At 39.9% G+C, this 22,186-nt stretch overlaps 1 protein-coding gene across 14 annotated transcripts in view; it reads left to right on the forward strand.

Moving 5' to 3' along the window:
- The window catches only part of bent (projectin protein bent), a 51,156-nt gene that overhangs the window by 12,060 nt on the left and 16,910 nt on the right, over positions 1 to 22,186 (forward strand). For 10 of the 14 annotated variants that reach the window (XM_066299388.1, XM_066299380.1, XM_066299379.1 and 7 more), the window contains 21 exons: positions 887 to 1,037; positions 1,266 to 1,330; positions 4,708 to 4,879; positions 4,937 to 5,073; positions 8,410 to 8,535; positions 8,589 to 9,639; positions 10,288 to 10,800; positions 10,851 to 12,050; positions 12,370 to 12,978; positions 13,260 to 13,562; positions 14,171 to 14,452; positions 14,506 to 14,978; positions 15,036 to 15,171; positions 15,221 to 16,105; positions 16,273 to 16,854; positions 16,910 to 17,212; positions 18,642 to 20,411; positions 20,461 to 20,742; positions 20,796 to 21,101; positions 21,154 to 21,456; positions 21,515 to 21,973. In XM_066299388.1, the coding sequence (XP_066155485.1) occupies positions 887 to 1,037; positions 1,266 to 1,330; positions 4,708 to 4,879; positions 4,937 to 5,073; positions 8,410 to 8,535; positions 8,589 to 9,639; positions 10,288 to 10,800; positions 10,851 to 12,050; positions 12,370 to 12,978; positions 13,260 to 13,562; positions 14,171 to 14,452; positions 14,506 to 14,978; positions 15,036 to 15,171; positions 15,221 to 16,105; positions 16,273 to 16,854; positions 16,910 to 17,212; positions 18,642 to 20,411; positions 20,461 to 20,742; positions 20,796 to 21,101; positions 21,154 to 21,456; positions 21,515 to 21,973 (10,108 nt within the window). Of the gene's footprint in view, positions 1 to 137; positions 180 to 886; positions 1,038 to 1,265; positions 1,331 to 4,707; positions 4,880 to 4,936; positions 5,074 to 8,409; positions 8,536 to 8,588; positions 9,640 to 10,287; positions 10,801 to 10,850; positions 12,051 to 12,369; positions 12,979 to 13,259; positions 13,563 to 14,170; positions 14,453 to 14,505; positions 14,979 to 15,035; positions 15,172 to 15,220; positions 16,106 to 16,272; positions 16,855 to 16,909; positions 17,213 to 18,641; positions 20,412 to 20,460; positions 20,743 to 20,795; positions 21,102 to 21,153; positions 21,457 to 21,514; positions 21,974 to 22,186 lie in introns of all 14 variants that reach the window. The other 4 variants (XM_066299390.1, XM_066299381.1, XM_066299391.1 and 1 more) reach the window with 1 other exon arrangement.

The raw sequence follows: 22,186 nt of genomic DNA on the forward strand, positions 1-22,186 counted from the left end.
GGTTTGTGTTTAAATACACAAAACTGGCCTTTCGGTTTGTTACATGAATTTCTTGAAACCTAACACGTTTTGGTTGATTTATTGCTTATTTATCGCCATCCTCTAGTTTACCTCATTTGTTTTTTTTTTCTTTAAAGCCCAAATCAAAACGTCCAGGGGAATTAGCTACTGACAAACAGGTTAGAGGGATAATGTAAATGTAGATTTACTTTAGATGAAGTCTGTAATATTTAAATGTCTGTATCTAACGACTTTTTAGATCCGAAGACGACCATAATTTTGGACATTTCTGTCGAGATTTTTTGATATAACATTACATGTGGGATTTTCAAATGTAAATAATTATTTGTACATGAATTTTAGAGTCCCATCTAATACTCTATGTCACTACTTCCTTTTTCACTGTTTATTTTTTATTAATTTGTATCCGTGTATTAATATAATCAAGGCTTTAAATTATGATATAATCTGAGATGAAGTAGAAACCCATGTCTCCGTCACTCGACCAGATTATACCATTTTCGGTAGAAGCTCTACCCAAGTCTGTTACTCACACTTTCTAGTAGTTCCTAATTCTGTTTTCGTTTTTGAAGTGACTATCAGCGAATTTTGAAACTTTGTAGTGTACATACTCGTAAATAACCCTAACAAACATGCTTGGTGTAACATGGGCTTTAAGCTGTATAAGCTTTTGTGCTTCGATGCTTTATGTGTTGTAAACGTGTTCGGACCTAGGAACAACTAATGCGGCTAATTAGTTGTCCCTAGGAGGAATTTGCACGTGTTTCTGGAGCGCCCACATTTCAGCCCTAGGCCTTTGAAAGCTCCATTTAACTGTGCGAAGACAACAGAGCGAATACCACTTTCTAATTAAAAAATTATGTAGCGTCGTCGTCCGAGCGCCGAGGTGCGGAGGCCCAGTGTAGCAGATTTCGAGGATTTAATAAATAAACCTTCAACTCCACTCAAACCTTCAGGCCCTAAAGGCTCACCTCCAAGCATTATCGACGTGCAAGAGAATTATTCTTCCGTTGAAGGTGAAAATCCGGAATTTTGATACATATCCAACTAAGAACGCTCTAAATTTGTCGTAAGAGAAGAGTGATGAACCACGTTTACGCAAGCTATTTTCAACTTATTATTAAATTGAAGTTCCGGTTGGATATTTATAACAATATTTTGGTTTATCCTGAAATAGATTATAAATTAAGGCTATTTTCACCGTAGTCGGCCTTAGCAATAAATAAACACTTCTTTAATTTTAGATCAAACCGCATACATTACGATTCAAGTTGAAGGTGATCCACCCCCAAAGTTCAAATTTTACAAGGTACGTCGAGTAATTGTTGCTTTTACTTGGTATACAGGGTAAGTAGTGGCGAGTGTTCTATCAAAAGTTCCGGAGAATTAGAAAAGACAAAAATTTAGATCATTGAAATATTGCACAGGGTGACCAATTGTATTTTACTGAATACGTTTCTTACTTAACGTTGGTCATGTAGATGACCTTAAAGGAGCAGATTCGAGGTATTTCCGATGGGCATTCAGAATTCTTTGTCAAAAAAAGGTACAATTAAAAGACCTAGAATTCTCCAGAATTTAATTATTTTTAAATCGAACACCATGTACTCGCATTTCATTTCTGAGAACATTTAATGCGTTTTGGAAAAGGATTTTGATGCTCTCCCCGTTTTTAGATTTCAAATGTATCTATTCCACAACGCTAACGGTTTAGATTGAACGAACTTAAACTATATCATGGAGGAATACTTACTCTTATAAAATAATTAATCATCGAAGTCAAGGAGGAGGTTGGAGATAATACTGCAAAATCTTATATCCTTTAAACCAGGATAAGGCGACGCATTAAGACACTAATAAAATACAGGATGTCACTAAAAATCAAGCAACTTTTGCAAAACTTCCTTGTTTTTTCAGTACTTTTTTGTTTTTTCCAGTACCGGACTCAGACTATCTACCTAAAATCCTTCAACTTCCACATTTAAAATTTTTACCTATAAAGTAAAATAAAAGATTAAAGCAACCTCAAGTAGATGTTAAAATATAAGAGAAATTTGAGTAAATTCATGCGTTATTCAATGTGAAAGATTCGACGGTATATAGCGAATGGCTTAATCAATACCTTACACTTACGATGGACCTGCCGACTTCGAACTTTTTTCAATGATCACCCGTTATAAATCTATACATGGAATGCCCAGTAAATTTTTACTTTAAAATTGGTTCAAAATTCTGTAGAGAATATATTCTGAGATATTAACGATTAAAATGTGTCATTTTTCCCACGCTTGAGAGTTGCAATTTCCAAACGGTTCGAATTGCATGTAAATATCTACAGAGTGATTGTTCCTTATCTTTCCTCCACTGTAATAAAATAAATCGTGAAACACCTCATTAATATTTTTGAAAGGGACGAATATTGACATTATGCTTAACTTTCTAGGGGCAAACTCGAGTGTCCGATTTATCGAAATTTCACATGGATAAAGATGTAAAATGCTCGCAATTTCAAAACGAATCGCGAAATAAAAACGAAAATTTTAAGAAAATCTGTTTTTATCAGTTCACTTGGGTCACGTGGTTCGGTATGACGTATAAGTTTCAAATTTCTGTGGGATCTTTATAAACCCGTTTTCGGCGCGCGCATAGAAAATCCGAATGAGCACAGAACCGTCAATATCCGTTGAACTGCGAAAGCTAAGTTTTCAACAAAAATTAGTGCGAACCACAAAAAATTCACGTTTTCACTAAATTCAAACGTCCGCACATCATTCGAGCACTGCAAACCAAGTGGGAAAACAACCCTCACAACTGGACTATACTCAACCCCCTTCGCACAGTAAGACGGTCGCGATGCATCTCCCCTTCCACGACACTGTTGGAGCAATAATCGGATTGAAAATTTAGTTGCCTTTTGTTTTTATTTTTTATAAAATTGTTTATAATGTGAGCAGAAAGGCCAACTGGTCGATAGTCGTTTCCTGTGAAATAAGCTTATGTATTAATATTATTTTTCGAGTACGGAACGTGCCCAGTTGAAATCTTAGACTCTGTAGAAGCTCCTCAATATACGAAAGAAATCTGTTCAATGGATGTTTTTTACCATTGTTCTTTTGAGATTTTACGCTTTTTTCTTTAAAATATTTATGTTTCTTGGCTTATGGAATATTTCTGTACTTTTCTAGAATCTCTGTTAAAACATCAAAAGTTGAAAGTCGGTTAAACAGGTTTATAAATATTCCTGGAACATTTATTTTTTTTTATAATATAACCAAACACGTTACCCAAGTGGATTGCTAACAAACACATTTTCAGTAAATTTTTATACTCCCTGTATGATATTGCTAATGAGAGATCTTAAATTATGTAAGAAATGGTTATGATGAGCACAACAGTCTCGGGATTACAGATGGCGACCGGCTAACGTGGCTTCGTTCGTGATGGAAATTAGCAAAAGAGAACAACAAAACAGGCACTCGAGCACGTAGTTTTCACATAATTTATGGATCAATTGAAACTTATACGAGCGAAATTGAGTTTAGCTCTTTGCTTACGAAGATTTAAGTCTAATACCAATATCGTCGTCTTTGAAAACATTAACGACTTCCTTTGGAATTTTCTTCAAAAAAGAGGTACGAAGTTTTAAAGAAGACACCCTATACATTACATTAGACGAAACAGGTACTACGTTCGATGCTTCGAGTTGTTATGAAAAGCTAAGTAACGAACGTGAAAACTCATTCGGCGCAGCTTCATCTTTTCGAAACTTTACTTAAATAAAAAAAAAAAAATTAGAATGTTCCGCAGTGTATTAGGCGGAATATAGAAAGATATTTCAAAAATAATTTCAAAATTTAACAGATGTTTCTTTCGAAATTCCCACGTTGCTATTGCTTTCTATTGAAGTAAGCTGCTCTACGAAATTTAAGAAGACGATATGACTTCAAGTTCGATTATCCGCAAGTTTTCGTATGACAGTTGCCAAAAATCACATTATACAGGGTATCCCAGTTGTAAAGGTAGTAAATTCATTCACGTTCGGAAATGTAGAATGCGTGTAATAATATGATAAAATACGAATAAAAATGTATACAGTGCGTAACCGATTTAATACATCACGACCGGAATCTTACAAAAATTAACATTTTAGTAACGGGCAGTGTCTCCTACATACAACAAAGTGTGCGTTTAAATATATTTTTAGCTTTAGCCTATTATCGTCTAAAAAAATCTAAAAAATTCCGGATCAGTTTCTCAAAATGGTCACTAATAAATCGAAAAAAAAAAAAAAAAAAAAAAAAAAAAAAAAAACAAAAATCGATTTTGTTTTTTTCAAACTCTGGACGGTTTTAAACTGCTTCTCAATAAGGTATTTCGTATCGAACTGCACATTAAAATGGGCCAGTTTGTGTACGTCTAACGTTTTAGAATCTGTAACAGTCCTCGAGAACCCAATGGTACTTTCAGCGTTCCGTGAATTGCTTCAGTGTTGAGTGTAGCGAATGTAATGTGATGGTTTTCCCTCGATTCGACATATTTTCAAGTTTAAATAAAGTTTCATCTGGAAGCTAGTTATATTGCTCGTCTCAAACTTTGAAATTCCCCGAATCCAGGTGAAAAACTGAGCCATGAACGAAAACTAATCAGCATTCGACCATTAATGACGACCATTAAATTTTATTTTAGAATGTGACGGAAATCATTGAAGGTGGTCGTTTCAAATTCGTAACAGATGGGGAAAACAACTTCATCACTTTGTGTATAAGGAAAGTGAAGCCTAACGATGAGGGGCAATATAAAGTGGTGGTTTCCAACGTGCATGGGGAAGATTCCGCCGAGATGATGCTTTACGTTGCTGGTAAGTAACATGAGAAGGAAAAAATGAATCGTACACGTTACAAGTTTGCGTCTGCAGGCGCTGCTGGTGTTGATTTCCGTTCCATGTTGATGAAAAGAAAATACGCCAAATGGGATAAGGAAAAGGGAGACCCCGACTGGGGAGATCTCAAGGAAGTTGAGAAGCCGGCTCCCACACTGAAGAAAGTGGAAAAGGTAATAATTGTTATGATTCAAAGAACGAAATGACCCAGTCTAATTATACCGAGACTGATCATAAACAACGTTTAAACGTAAACATCGACCTGACTTAAAAATAAACTAATCACCTGTACAATTATACAATTAATTGTGCATAACTGACAGGGAACATACGTTTTCGAGTCAAGAAAAACTTAAACCGGGCTGGGAAATTTAACTTTAGAATAAACGAAGCTAAAAATACTTTAGCGAATGATGCAGAAATTCCAGATCGAAAAACCTGAAGTGAAGGAGATAATGTTCCATATTGAACTATAATTAGCTCGATCCAGACAATCATGATCAGAACTGAGGATTATTTATTTCTTTCAGTGCCATATAGAGATTAGGCGCTTTTCTTATACTGGGATTTCGTTTGAATGGCCCTTACTGCGTAAACTGAAGGTTGTTCCCGATTTTTCAATCCACTATGCACTTAATGAGTTACTTACACGCACCAATGTATCACTCAGTAGTTCTTAATATAACTCTAAGTCTACGAAGAGTCAGTAGATAGTACAAAAAGCATGTAGACATGTAAATTACACATGAATAATTACTGTAAACATCATTCGGCGATTTCAGCGTATTAAAAGTTTACCGGAGTGCAAAATCATTTGGTAAGTAGTAGAAACTGCACCTACACGGTGATATTTTGTGATATCTTACCAACTTGCCAAATCACCCTAGATGAACTTGAACTAATTCTAATAACGACATATATGTGATATCCGACGATTTACAACGAATATGTGATTTTTCCAATTAGGTTTCTGGCATAAAAACAACGCTTTTGTATTTGTTGATTTTTCCTACATGGCAACCCCCTGCGCCCTATTAGTTACCCCATTAGTCTCATAGATATGTCGCGCATACTTCTCATTCACTTATTTGTAACGCGCGCATTTTCGCATTTAAAAATCAGTTTAACAATAAGAAAATGGGAAAAATCAAAGAGACCGAGCGCGAAAATGTGATCATTAAGGGGGTGGTCTGGTGTGAAAGTCTAAAAACGGGCACGTTTTCAACATTTTCTTAAAGCATTGCATATAACTAGACAAACCTTTTTCTTGGACAGTTAAGATTAGGACAGTAGAGTTATTTTTTTATAATTTAAAAATGTGTATTAATTCATTTATAAACCTCTTTCCACACCAATAAAAAAAGTGTGAGTTCTGCTGGCGCAAGCAATCCCGATCGTCCTGGATATCTGAAATAGAAAGTCGAAAGATGCTCTTAATCGGTACCACCGTGGCTATCGACGGTGTCGAAATTTTTAAATTTCACCATAAATTTGCGATGTTGCCACGTTTTCGCAAAAATCCGAAAAACTTTTTGGTGCGCTTTGCATGAACGTGTACACGAGTTAAAATTACGCGTCAGGATCAAAGTCTTAACGTGATTGTCACACGGACGATAGACGTAAATGTGTTGGACATGGTGTGAAATTTTGAAGTCGATACGTCCAGTAGTTTTTGATTAATCACCTGCGCCAGGTGTAAAAACGTCGTTTTGAGAAAAGCGCGTTCAAAGTTTTCAAATGAAAAACTGATAAGAATATTTATTTCCACCACCAATCGGGAATGCCAAGACCGTATATGAGTCCCCCCTCTGCACCATAAGAGTCATCTTCAGTTGGTTTGTTCTCTTCTTTGCGAAGCTTCTTTCGAGGCGTCGGCGCATCAGAGCTGCGCAGCGAAGACGGTCGTGGTCGCACTCAGGGACGAAACGTGAGCTCTCTGGACCAAGCACGTATCCTATTGCCCCGAAAATTCTCAAAATGAGTGCGTGGCACTCGTTAAATACACATGCGGCAGCACGAATGGAAATTTCTAAAATTTTCCTGCTGCAAAATACGTGTTTACGAACCAAAACCCAAACGCAGGAGTTGAAATTCGCGTTATTGTTTTACATATTGAAATCTAAACATCTTTTCAGAAGATCGTGCTAGCCCAAATCTTCATACATTGACGATGAAACTTGTCGAGTTTCTTCATCCATTCATCCATTCATCCATTCATTCCACCAGGTGAATGAGAATACGTAGTTTCCTTGGCTTTACAGTATTACCACTCACACCGCGAGTCTTCACCTTCGGGACAAAGGTGATCCTGAGGATTTTCGTCCGTAGAATTTTCGCAACAATAAATATTACTATGCGCATGTCCTTTTCCAAATCAAGATGGCGCTTAGTCGCTCATCCGTAATATAACGGCGAATTTTGCGTTTTTTTTTATTTGTGCGAGGTTCAAGCGACACTCGACAGCGACTACATTTTGGGCAAATCGTTGAAAAAAATGTGATTCTACGCGATCACAATGTAGGAAAATATTCCAAAAGGCACGTGAGGGAAGTAGTATATACCCTGTCCATTTACTCCGGGTTCCTGGGGCGCGCTCTCAGCGTCCCTGTTCAAAAAGAAACGAATCGCTTGAACCGAATATAGAATTCTACGACCGTAAGCTATCGAGAAACGCTAAAAATTGTTTTTCGCCCTTCACACTAGACTGCCCCCTTAAGGGAATCAGAGCTATTTCCTCAATGATATCTATATTATAATAATAGGTACTTACCATACATTAACTGGCGTCCTCGTGCATAGTCTGAGGCAGAACTCTGTGCCTCAGATTACCCTCAAACCGCAACTTGCATTTAATAAAAACAAATAAACAACGAATAGTAAGTGTCAAAGAATCCAAAAAAACCCCGCGCCCTAATTATGATATCACCGTATCTTCGAATTTCAAAAATCCCCAATGAATTGATGAACAAAAATCATTTTGCAGCTTAAACCCTTTGATCGAATCATAGCCTAAGCGTTTCTAGCTGAACCAAAGTGGGTAGCTTAAAGTCTGAGTTGCAGTTTTCTTTCTAGCACCCTGTATCTTCCAGAAGACCTTCGTTGGCTGAACTAATTCCCGATTGGCCGATTTTGCAGCATTTCCAAAGAAAAGAGGTTTGGGATGGGAATCAGAATCTCGCCAGATGTTGTCGATGTTTGTTATGCACGAAAGCATGACAGCTATCTCCCCATCCGTATTTTCCACTATTAACCTCTCCCGGCAAACTAATAATCCTACAGTAGGTGTTGTATCTGCATTCTGATGGCGATGAGAGGAATCGCCCTGTATATATATATATATGGATTTTTTTGTACATATATGGATTTTTAGGACAACTCTTTCAGCCAATTTTTGAGCCGGCAGATTTTTGACGGGGTCCGATATATATATGATTTTTGTGAATGTCATTTATTTTTGGAAAATAAGTAATTGTTCCGATTATTAACTATAATATTTTCTATTATTTTAGAAAGCTGAGACATTCTTGAAACCTCTGGTAGATCAATACGCTAAGGAAGGCAAGGACAAGAAAGTCGTTTTTGAGGCGGGATTCTCCAAACCGAACTGTAAACCTAAGTGGCTTTTCAGAAAAGATGTAAGTAACTCTCAAAGGAACTCAGCGTGTATTTAACACAATGTTACGCGCAGGAACTCTTCCAAGGAGCCAAGTACAAGTTCAAAAGCGAAAATGACTTGTACCAGCTCATTATTGCGAACCCCAAAGTGGAAGATTCTGGCAAGTACACAATTGAAATCGGGGGCGTACATTGCACAGCTTTCCTTAACGTCGACGAGCCAGATCCCTGCTACACATTCACGAAACCTTTAAAGAAAAAATATGATGGATATACTAAACATGAAGTTGAACTCTCCTGCACCGTCAGCAACAGTTTGGCAATTGTTGGATGGTACAAAGGCGAGAAAAAGCTCGAGGATGGAGACAGATATCAGATTTCGAAAGACCTCAGTGGAGTTTGCCGACTCGTTATAAAAGACTGCACCTTCGATGATATAGGAGATTATTCCTGTAAGCTGGAAAAACAAACTGAAAGAACCGACACTAAAGTCAACATCGTTGAGTACCCGTACAAATTCGTCAAAGTACTCAAGCATCAACAGCACGTAGAAAAAGAGAACATCACCTTTGTGTGCGAGTTGAATGACGCAGGAGGTGACGTAAAATGGTTCAAAGGAGACCAAGAAATTACCCCAGATAAAAGATTGGTCGTTAGTAAAGATGGACGAAAGAGGAAACTTGTGATTAAAGATGCTAAAGTCACCGATGCAGGAATGTACTCTTGCGTTACGAACGCTGACAAAACCGAAGCTGAACTAGTGGTCAACTACCTGAATCGCTTCAATAAGAAACTGAAAGACACCAGTGGTGTCGAACGTGAACGATTGGTGCTTGACATTGAGTTGCAAGACTCCACCGCACCAGCTGAATGGTTCTTCAACGGGGAACCTATCGTGCCATCTGACCGAATTGAAATTAAAAACTTGGGAGGAGGCAAGCACCAACTGGTCTTCAATAAATTAGATTTGGAAGACAATGGAGAAATCAAGGTGGTATCAGGGCAGCTTGAATCCGCCATGAAGCTTAATGTGGGCAAAGGAGAAAGCATCCCTAAAATTGACTTCCCATCTACTTATGAAGCACCTATCAGCAAACCCATCCTTATGGAAGTTCCGTATAAAAGTAAGTATTGGGTTATTGCTATTTGCGAGACGCCATGTATTCCTTGCTTCGGATATTTCAGGAATATTAAAAGATTTTTTTAAAATCTGAACGTGATAGCAAGCTTTGCAGAAAATTTTACCTAATATAGCCCTTTTAACCAAAAAATTTGATCATATAACAAAAAAGCTATTCGTAGGACGAGATACGTAATAGGGAGTACCTTTCGTAAAGCAATTAAACTCGAATTTTGTTTTTTCCTTAATATCTGAGAAATAATTTAACAATTATGTAAACACCATGTTAAAAAGCTCCAGAACGGGAATTTAAACTTTTCCATAATTTAACCAGCTTAACCGTGGCTTTTACCGTTTGGAAAATAGCAGTTATGTTACATGGCATTTATCTTGTATTATTAGATTTAGGGAAAAATGTCAAATACAAAATTTATCTCATATTAGATAGGTAGATTTTTTGTTGTTGTCATCTCAAAAACTTTCTTATCTAAATAAAAAAAAAATGCGGCAAAGGGTCTATATCCCCATCTATGTATCGAAATACCCATATGACAACTGTTGTGTTTAATATTTTTCGATAAAAATCAATGAACGATAAACGGGACGGAATTGTATTTCAAAGATCTCTAAATTAATAAATCAATTGTTACAGTTGAAGGAACGAGACAATCACAACTTGAAGCAAAGCTTATTAAAGATGGTAAAGTCCTTCCTCTTAAGGACATGGACGTCCTTATAGCAGACGACAAAGTAACCTTCAAATTCAAGAAACCCAGCAGAGATCAATCTGGACCATATCAAATTAAGCTCTCCAACGCACAAGGAGAGGATGTTAAAGATATTAAACTTATTATGCAAGATGTTCCTTCTCCGCCTCAAGACGTTAATGTCACCGACGTGTTCCAAGACAACTGCAAGGTGTCCTGGAAGGCCCCTGCAGATGACGGAGGAGCCCCGCTTCTAAACTATGTAGTCGAAAGACAAGATTTGAGCTTGAAAGCTGGTTGGGATAATGTTGGAGAAGTAAAACCGGGACAGACAAGCTTTAAAGTTGAAGGCCTAGTACCGAAAAAACAGTATAAATTTCGAATTAGAGCTGTTAATAAATTGGGATCCAGTGAACCTGCGTTGTTTGGCAAACCTGTGCTCGCCAAAGATCCTTGGGGTAAGACTATCTTACTCTCTTAAAACATTTACATAATAGTTCTTTTCTAGATGAACCGAGCAAACCAAATAACGTGGAAGTAGTCGATTGGGACAAAGATCATGCAGATCTTAAATGGCTGCCTCCAGACAATGACGGAGGTGCACCTATTACTTCATATATTGTGGAGGTTAAAGACAAATTCGGAAAAGAGTGGACCAAAGGCATTGAAGTTCCTGGAGACCAGCTCGCAGCTACAGTTCCTGGCTTAAAGGAAAACAATCAGTACGAATTCAGAGTACGTGCCGTTAACAAGGCCGGCCCTGGAGAACCCAGTGACACCACTAAGCCTATTATCGCCAAATGCCGATTTGTCAAACCGTTCATCTTGGGTGACGATTTGAAGAGTATTATAATAAAGAAGGGGCAAATTGTCAAATATGACATCAAATACGGTGGTGAGCCTGAACCTACCGTACAGTGGTTCTTGGACCAAAAAGAGATTAAGCCTGATATTGAAGAACGTATTACCATTGATGGTTACGAGAAGAACACCATTATTACTGTTAGAAGGTGCACCCGCGCCGACAGTGGCAAATATAGACTTGTGCTTAACAACAGTTCGGGCACTTGCGAAGGAATTGCTGAAGTTATTGTGCTGGATAAGCCCACACCTCCTAAAGGTCCTTTGGAACCTGAGGAAATTCGTGCTGATCACATAACAGTCAACTGGCAACGCCCCGAAGATGCCGGAGGCACTGAACTTACGGGCTACGTTCTAGAGAAAATGGACATGGACACTGGAAGATGGGTGTCGGCAGGTGAAGTAGGGCCTGGAGACAACAAATTTACCTTCAAAGGCCTCACTCCCAAAAAGAAGTATAAATTCCGCGTAAGGGCCAAGAACAAGGAGGGCGAATCAGAACCTTTGGAGACGACTGACTTCATTCTTGCCAAGAATCCTTATGACGAACCAGGGGCGCCGGGAAAACCCGACATTATTGATTACGACAACAAGAGTGTCACTCTCAAATGGGCCAAACCCGAAAGTGATGGCGGAAGACCAATCACTCACTATACAATTGAAATGAAGGACAAGTTCTCACCCGACTGGAAGGAAGTCGCCACGACCTCCGACAACAACCCCGAGGGAAAAGTAGAGAATTTAAAAGAAAATCAGGTGTATCAATTTAGGGTGAAAGCACACAACAAATCCGGGCCAAGTGCCCCCTCGGAACCTACAGACAACCATCTCTGCAAGCACAAGAACTGTAAGATTTTTTTGATTGAATTAACAAGAACTAATTCATTTTTGAAGCTAGAATTTCTCATTAACGTTTTTCTAATAAGATTAATTTCTCTACAAAGTTGAGTGATTTTCCATATTTTGTCTTGTTGAAAATTTTTATGTTATTTCTTTACAGGATTTTTATACTGTATATATATTTTGCAATCTATTTCATGTATATATTTTTTGGAATTGTGACGTTTCAAGTACTTTACATATAACTTACAGATATGTGTATGACGACTCATAGGTGTAGTACCAAAATCCCGTCGGCAATTTGACTAATTAGCCACGTTTTACAGTGAAACCACGTATCGATAGAGAAACCTTTAAATCGGTTACCATAAAGGCGGGTCGTACCCACAAATGGGCCGTGGACTTCATGGGTGAGCCTCCGCCGGAAGTGAAATGGGTTTGGAGAGATAACATTCCGCTTACTAATACCGAACGCATCAAAATCGAAAACGCCGATTACCACACGGACTTCACTCTGCTTAACGCAGTTCGAAAAGACACTGGAAAATACACCCTCATTATAGAAAACGTCAATGGAAAAGACCAAGAAACTGTGGAACTAACAGTGCTGAGCAAGCCAGGAGCCCCCGAGGGGCCTCTAGTTGTCAGCGATGTTACCGCTGAAAAAGCTAAGGTCAGCTGGAAGAAACCTGCAGATGATGGAGGAAGTCCGATTAAGGAATACGAAATCGAAAAAATGGATATGGCTACTGGCAAGTGGGTGCGTTGTGGCCGAGTGCCTGGGGATAAACTCACCCCTGATGGCAAGGGCGAGTTCGAAGTGACTGGACTCAATCCGGGTTCTGAGTATAAATTTAGGGTCACTGCTGTCAATGACGAAGGGGATTCTGACCCACTTGTTGCTGACCGTCCCACATTGGCCAAGAATCCTTTCGGTGAGTATAAAGGGTAGAAACGATATTCTCGGACAACATTTGTGAACTTTGACGAAAATTTAAGTTTGATGAGATTGCCGCGAAAATTTTAATTTTAAAGTGAAAAATATCGAATCGATGTCTACTGAGCGTCAACAATCACGTCAATTTGCGAAAATGCGAAAATCGTGATACTTTTTATGGATTTGAAAACGCAACTTTTCAACGATTCAAAGCTTCCATTAAAAATGAATATAACAACGATAAAACTCACTACTAACACATAAATCGGATCATTTTAGACGAACCTGGCAAACCAGGCACTCCAGAAATTGTTGACTACGACAATAAGGGCGTCGACTTGAAATGGACACCTCCAGCGAACGATGGCGGTGCTCCTATCGAGAAATACATAATAGAGAAGAAAGACAAGTTTAAGCCGGATTGGGAAAAAGCAATTGAAGTGCCGGGAGATCAATTGCAGGCACGCGTCGAAGACCTCAAAGAAAGAGGAGAGTACCAATTTCGAGTGAAGGCTGTGAACAAGGCTGGTCCCGGCCAGCCCTCGGACGCGTCCCAAATGCAGATAATCAAGCACAGATCTCGTAAGTTGTATTCACAAATCAATTAATCAACCTTAAATCCTGAGTGTTTCTATGGCAATTCCAGTCTTCGTCAATTATTAACGTTAAATAAAGTCGAGCGAATTGTTTTTCCTTTACCAATTTTTTTTTCGTTGCTGAATCGATGGGGAGGGGGGGAGGGGGGGGATAACGTATCTTGCACCAATGGGAGTTATTGATGCGGGGTAGTGCAAAAAAAATCTAGTGAGATAAATATTTACATGTTACTAAGTCCTGAGACGAAAGTGCTTGTCGACGTCGCGACGACGTATCGGTCACTGTCTTCGGAACCTAAACAGGTAAAAAGAGTAGAAAAATGAAAATCAACGACGAACTAAAACACATAAGGGGTGAATATTGAAAAATCTGTGGAACATTTTGAAATTTCTCCTTCTTTCTTCAATCGCTAAGGAGTGACAGATTTTTTTCACATGAGCCACGTCATCACTCCAAAAGGTTGATTAATATAGATAATTAGTCCTTGATCCTTGTAAATAATTAAATTTAAAGATCAAGCACTAAAATTGAGGCCAAAACTCTCTAAACAGATCACAATTTCCACTAAATATTTGTGTTGTTTCTTCCTTCAGTTAAGCCTAGAATTGACAGGACCAATCTGAAGCCCATAATAGTACGGGCTGGCAAACCCATCAAATACGATGTCGACGTCCGGGGAGAACCCCCACCGACCTGTACGTGGTTCCAAATAGACACAGAGTTGAAGTCTGAAGGAAACATCGAAATTATAAACGTAGACTATAACACCAAACTAAATATCACGAATTCTGTCCGTAAGAACACTGGATTGTATAAGATCAAGGCCGTCAATGAGCACGGTCAAGATGAGGCCGAAGTAGAAATAACAGTGCTTTGTAAGTCATATTGTGTATTTCTGAATAAACTCTCTACGTTTGTCACACTTTAGCGTCGCCGGGAAAACCGAAGGGACCATTGAAAGTGTCCGACATCACCAAGAGTGGCTGCAAGCTGAAATGGGACAAACCTGAAGATGATGGTGGCAAACCCGTTACTGGTTACGTAGTTGAAAAGCTTGATAAAGCCACTGGAAAATGGGTACCAGTGGGACGTACCGGACCAAATGATACGGAAATGGATGTGAAAGGATTAACTGAAGGTCATGAATATGACTTCAGAGTGAAGGCCGTAAACGACGAAGGCGAATCTGAACCTCTGGAAACAGAAAATTCCATTATTGCCAAGAACCCATATGACATTCCTGGAAAACCTGGGACTCCAGAAATCGTGGATTGGGATGCTGACCGTGTAGATCTTAAATGGACTGCACCCAAAAGCTCGGGAGGCGCTCCAATTACTGGATATGTTATTGAGAAGAAAGAGAAATTCTCCACTTCTTGGGATGAAATTCTCAGTACTGATGTAAGTATTTGATTTGCAACGAGATCAACTTTTTCAGGAAACATACTGTATTTATAGTCCCCTGCTTGCGATGCGAGAGTTCCCGGTCTTAAAGAAGGAAATACTTATCAATTCCGTGTAAGAGCGGTAAACAAAGCCGGACCTGGAGAACCATCTGATGCTACCGGTCAACACGTCTCCAAGGCCAGACATAGTAAGTTAATTATATATTTTCTAATTCATCCTAATTATTTATTTTTTAGAGCGACCTCTGATTAATAGAGAAAAACTTCACACTGTAAAAGTGCGCGCAGGTCAATTGGTGAAGTTTGACGTGGATGTGCAGGGTGAACCGCCACCGACCTGCACATGGAGCTTTGCTCATAAACCCCTCGAGGGTTCAAATGTGAAAATCGAAAACGAAGATTACAATACCAAATTGACGCTTAGCGACACTAAGCGAAAAGACACCGGTACTTACACAATCAGAGCTGAAAATGATTCAGGATTTGACGAAGCTCCTGTGGAGGTTATTATCTTGGATAAACCAGGTAAACCTGAAGGCCCGTTGGAAGTGAGTGACGTACATAAAGAAGGGTGTAAGTTGAAATGGGACAAACCAAAGGACGATGGTGGTTTGCCCATTACCGGCTACGTCGTTGAGAAGCAGGACACTCAAACAGGCAGATGGGTTCCGGCAGGATTTGTCGACGCTGATAAGACTAATCACGAGATCACTGGATTAGAACCCAACAAAAAATATAACTTTAGGGTGAAAGCAGTTAACGAGGAAGGGGAATCCGAACCCTTAGAAACCGACACTGCCACCCTTGCTAAAAACCCATATGATATCTCTTCTGCGCCAGGAATGCCGGAAATCGTAGACTGGGATGAGCACTCAGTCAAACTTAAGTGGGACAAACCTGTCAGAGATGGTGGAACTCCCATTACAGGATACATCATTGAAGCCATGGATAAATTCACTGGGCAATTCGCCAAGGTTGCTGAAGTGGGACCACAATGTCAAGGTACGGTTGGTAAATTGGAAGAAGGCAACCAATACAAGTTCAGAGTGAGGGCAGTCAATAAGGCTGGACCGTCAGAACCATCCGAACAAACCAACTGGCATACAGCTAAAGCGAGATGGCGTAAGTAAAAGATCGTAACGTATAATAACTTTAAAGAGATTAAAGAATGAAAATTTTTCAAATCTTCCGTCATATTTAAAATATTAATTTAGTTATGTTAATTTTCTTCTCAAAAACTTACGTTATTTCTGATTATATCGCATTTCATCCCCTATTTGATATTTCAGTTAAACCGCTCATCGACCGCACAAATCTAAATCCTTTAACTGTGAAAGCTGGGCTTTCCATAAGCTTAGATATCAACATACAGGGAGAACCTCCACCGACTGTCACCTGGCTCTATGAGGGTAAAGAGATTGAATCGACTGAAGAGTTGAAAATCGATAATATCGACTATAACACCAAATTGTTCGTGCTCCGCTCCAAAAGGGCGCAATCTGGAAAGTATACCATTATCGCCAAGAATGAAGTTGGCGAAGATCAAGCAGACGTAGAAATTTCCGTGCTGGGCAAGCCAGGCTCGCCTAAAGGCCCACTGGATGTTTCCGATATAACTAAACATGGCTGCAAGCTCAAATGGAAAAAACCTGATGATGACGGTGGAAGTCCAATTGACCACTATGAAATTGAGAAACTTGACCCTCTCACTGGACAATGGATACCTTGCGGTAGGAGTACCGAACCTGAAGCTAATATTACTGGCTTACAGGAGGGAAAACCCTACAAATTCAGAGTCAAAGCTGTTAACAAAGAAGGAGAATCTGAGCCTCTTGAGACTGAAAAGTCTATTATTGCTAAAAATCCATTTGGTAAGTTATGCAACCTTTCATAGTCTTTGCCGTAAGTCTAACGTAATGATTTTAGATGAACCGACCAAACCCGGCCGTCCAGATCTCAAAAACTGGGATAAGGACTTCGTGGAACTTGCCTGGAGAGCTCCAGAAAGCGACGGCGGAGCTCCTATTCAGAAATATATTATCCAAATGCACGATAAGGCTGGTCGTGGTTGGGTTGACGCGGCTACAGTACCGGGAGACCAAACCGCTGGTCGCGTGGACTCAGTCGAAGAAGGTCATGAGTATGAGTTCAGAATTGTGGCGGTGAACAAGGCCGGACCGAGCGAGCCTAGCGATCCTTCAAAACCTGTTATTGCCAAACCCCGATTCTGTAAGTTTATCCCCTTTGTACACGTCAGTGATTGGTTAATAATATCTAGCAATAGGGCTTCGGTTAGATATCTAACCGAAAATATTATTTATAAGAGAGGCAAACAACAGTTACAGAACAAAGTTTAAAACAGGTAGTACCGGACGGTCCAGAAAGACATGGACTTCACAAATTCCTCAACTTAAATTATTAATTCCATGTATACGGGGTTTTCCAAATTCAACCCTAACCATTAGGATCGCGGAAACTAGAGGAGATACCAAGAAGTTTAAGTGTAGCAAAAATTGCGCAATTTAGCACTTGACCAAAATTTTCGAGTACTTTCGAAGATATCTGAAAGAAGCTCAAAATTTGAACATTCGTTTCTATTTTTTAGAGTTACTCCACAAGGAAGTCCAAGACCACAAGCACATTTTCATGGCCACTTTTTCTCAACTATAAGACGACGTTTTCCGATTTGCCACCCGATTGTTTTTTTGTCGAAAAATCCATTTTGTGGGGCTCATAAGGAAAAAAAGTAGATGATGGTGGCCGGAAGACGAAACGTCGGATGACAAATCTGAAAACTTCATGGTGTAGCTGAGAAAAGGTGACAATGAAAATGTGCTTGCGGTTCTGGATTTCCTTATCAAATAACGCTACAAAATATAAAAACGAAATATCCAATTTTTAGTTTTTTCGACAATCTTCAGGAGCGCTCCGAAGGTTCAAATTTTGAAAACGACACTTTATCAAGAGCTAAATTACGCAATTTTGCTCTCATTTGAACTTTTTCATACCTCCCCCAGTTTCTAAAATCCCGATGGTAGGGGTCGAATTTGAAATGCCCTGCATGTATGGCCCTGTTTTTGGACACAAATTGTCTTCTAAAATGATACTTTTGCAATTCTGCGGCTCAGTACTGCTATAGCCATAAATCGCACAGGGGCAACAGCAGCCCTTAAAAGTAACCACGCTACTGAATTTCTTTACATGACACAGCTACACTGATAATGCCCCCCCAAGCGAACGTGCCATTCTCACTATAAATAGTGACGATGCCCTAAGCAATTTTATGATCCCGTGGGGCAGTATTGGTGAAATAACCCATAATTGGGCAGGGACAAAACAGTCCTAGCAGAAGTGAATTTATAAGATCTTTCCATCTTACTGCAGCAAAATTAGGTGTTGCGCAACAACAATTTGAAATTGTTGGTAGATCAGTACTGTCTATCAACGTGTTAAATTCCGTCAAATACTTTTCGATATACTAATATTATTCCAGAGTTTTTTGACACCCTGTATATGCCAAAATACTTAATTTTCGCATTAAGCTTCGAGACCGACATTTCCGCATGCAAACATCATTGTTGTAATAGGCGGCAGCTTGAATTTCAATTTACTATAACAGTTTTATGGTACTTACCTTAATCAATTTTTCCCTTCATAGTGGCTCCTAAAATCGATCGCAAAAATCTCACCAAGAAGGTACTGCGTCCCGGTCAACTGCTTCGGTTAGATGCTGACGTTAAGGGTGAACCTCCACCGACCGTCACTTGGACTCTGAAAGATCAAACACTTAAGAACAACGACAGGTTGAAAATCGACAATGAAGATTATCACACTAGTTTCGTTTTGCAAAAGGTGCAGCGTAGTGATACTGGAACCTATATTGTTACTGCAAGAAATGACTCTGGAGTTGATACCGTAGAAGTAGAAGTTTCAGTGGTAACTAAGCCTGCTAAACCTAAGGGTCCGCTTAAAGTATCAGATGTTAGCGCAGAGGGTTGTAAACTTAAGTGGGAAGCTCCTGAAGATGATGGAGGAGAACCTATTACTGGCTACGTCGTAGAACGTATGGACGTAGAGTCGGGTAGATGGGTACCAGTAACCACCACCAAAACCCCTGAAGCGGATGTTACCGGTCTTAATGAAGGCAAAGACTATCAATTCCGAGTTAAAGCTGTGAATTCTGAAGGTGAATCTGAGCCCCTGGTGACCGATGAGCCTACTACCGCCAAGAATCCTTATACGGAACCAGATTCTCCTGGAAAACCTGAGTTGAAAGATTGGTCAAAGGACCATGCAGACCTTAAATGGGCCCCGCCTAAAAATGACGGCGGAGCACCAGTGGAAAAATACATTATTGAAAAGAAAGATCCTATTACTGGAAAGTGGCACAAGGCAGTGGAGGTTCCAGGAAATAAAACCGAGGCTAGAGTGCCTGATTTGCAAGAAGGGAAAGAGTATTCGTTCCGCGTTAAAGCTGTGAACAAAGGTGGAGAAAGCAAACCTTCACCGCCCTCTGATACTATAACTGCTAAAGATAGATTTGTACCACCGAAAATTGACCGATCTACTCTTAGAGATATCACGGTTAAAGCTGGACAGCACATTAGATTGGATGTGAAAGTGTCAGGTGAACCTCCACCATCAAAAACCTGGTTCCTCAACAAAGCCCGTATTGAAAAGCGGGATGACATTAACGTGGACCTTGAAGATTATAGAACCAAACTTGTGATCCCTGTTGCCAAACGAGAACATACCGGAACCTTAGTTTTGAAGGCTGAAAATAGCTCTGGAAGAGACGAGGCTAGTATCGAGATCAAAGTCCTCGATAAACCAGGCAAGCCTGAAGGGCCCCTGAGGGTTAGTGATGTTCACAAAGAAGGTTGCACCCTGAAATGGAAACCTCCAGAGGATGACGGAGGTGTACCTCTCGATTACTATCAAGTAGAGAAATTCGACCCGGAGGTAGGTCGTTGGGTTCCAGCTGGCCGTTCTAAAGAACCTAAAATTGAACTAAACAACTTGGAACCAGGCCATGAATATAAATTCAGGGTTTCCGCTGTAAACGCAGAAGGCGAATCTGAACCTCTAGAAGCGGAGCAGACCATCGTCGCTAAGAATCCATTTGATGAACCCGGTGCTCCTGGAACTCCTGAAGTAGTAGACTGGGACAAGGACCATGTTGACTTAAGATGGACTCCACCAACTAATGATGGTGGATCTCCAATCACCGGATATGTCATCGAAAAGAGGGAAAAAGGCTCACCGAAGTGGGTTAAGGCCGGCGAAACAGGACCTTTTGAAACCAAGGGAACTGCAGACAACTTGGATGAAGGCGTCGAATACGAATTTCGTGTTAGGGCAGTTAATGCTGCCGGACCTGGAGAGCCCAGTCAAGCTTCCAAGTCTGTTATTACTAAACCTAGGAAATGTAAGTCTTATGCAGCTTAAAAAACCTCAATTTAACCTTTACTTAACAGTGGCGCCTAAAATCGATCGTCGCAATCTACGCAACATAACTGTAAAGGAAGGAGAACCTATTTACTTGGACGTAAAAATTAGTGGTGAACCGGCTCCCGATGTCACATGGTACCAAGAAGGTCGTACTATTACCAATGCTGGCCATAAGCGTATCGACGATGTGCCGTATAACTCCAAGTTCTTCAACGACAAACCCGAACGCAAGGATACTGGAGTATACAAAATTGTCGCAGTTAACAAATATGGACAAGATCAAGCTGAAATTGAAATAACTGTAGTTTGTAAGCACAAGTAATCTATTGAAATTTCGTATTTTAAATCCAAGAGCTTTTAGCTAAACCGGGACAGCCTGAAGGACCATTAGAAGTTTCTGATATCCACAAGGACGGATGTACGCTCAAATGGAAGAGACCCAAAGACGATGGTGGAGAACCTATAGAAAACTACGTAGTGGAAAAAATGGACCCTGAAACTGGAATTTGGCTTCCTGTGGGAAAAACTACGGGGGCAGTTCCTGAAATGCAAGTAGACGGACTTATTCCCGGTCACGATTACAAGTTCAGAGTTAAGGCCGTCAATAAAGAGGGAGAGTCCGAGCCTCTGGAAACGATCGGGACTATTACCGCTAAAGATCCTTACAGTAAATTATTTCATGTTATTTTTGGCAAACTTAATACTATGTTATTATTTAGCTACCGCTGGAAAACCAGGTACTCCCGAACCTGAAGACTGGTCTGCAAACCACGTCGACTTGAAGTGGACTGAACCAAGTTCAAACGGAGGCTCCCCTATCACTGGTTACATCATTGAAATGAAAGATAAATATAGCCCCCTTTGGGAGAAAGCTGTGGAAACCACCAGTGATGCGCCTAAGGCTACAGTAACTGGGTTGGTTGAAGGAAATGAGTATCAGTTCCGAGTCATCGCTGTTAATGCTGCCGGTACCAGTATTCCGTCCGACGCCAGCAAAGTGTTTACCGCCAAACCCAGATTTTGTAAGTTTGAATATTTGAGTGACTTTTTTTGATAAATTAAAAAATATTATAATTTCAGTGGCTCCTAAAATTGACCGTCGCTATCTGCACGACGTCACAGTATCCGCAGGTTCTCCCCTTAAATTTGAAGCCAATATTATCGGTGAACCTCCACCGAACGTTGAATGGCGTTACAATGGAATTACGTTGAAGAACGACAAACGAACAACCATCGACAATCCAGATTACAGTACTAAGATCGCCATCCGCCCTGTTACTAGAGATGACACTGGCCAATACACGATCACTGCATCCAACAGCTCCGGAAAAGACACTCATACAATTAACGTTACTGTCACTGACAAACCTACACCTCCTCAGGGACCTCTACAGATATCTGACGTCAATAAAAACGGATGTAGATTGAAGTGGAAACGTCCGAAGGATGATGGAGGCACTCCTATTGAATACTATCAGGTTGACAAAATGGACCCGGAGACTGGCTGCTGGGTACCATGTGGAAGAGCCCCCGAACCAAGTAAGTAATTTGAAAAAATCAATTATAAATAGATACCATCCCAATACCACCAGACAGATCAACATATTTAACTCAACTTTTGAAAATCTACCCGATGACATATTTTCCTCTGTTTGACATTATGTCAAAATATTTGACATTATGTCAAAATATTTGACATTTTTTGAATCTGTCAAATTGGATATTTAAATTCGTCTTGACAAGTCGAAACAA

This window comes from Euwallacea fornicatus, chromosome 33, assembly GCF_040115645.1.
Source record: "Euwallacea fornicatus isolate EFF26 chromosome 33, ASM4011564v1, whole genome shotgun sequence".
In the NCBI taxonomy this organism is placed as follows: Eukaryota; Metazoa; Arthropoda; class Insecta; order Coleoptera; family Curculionidae; genus Euwallacea; species Euwallacea fornicatus.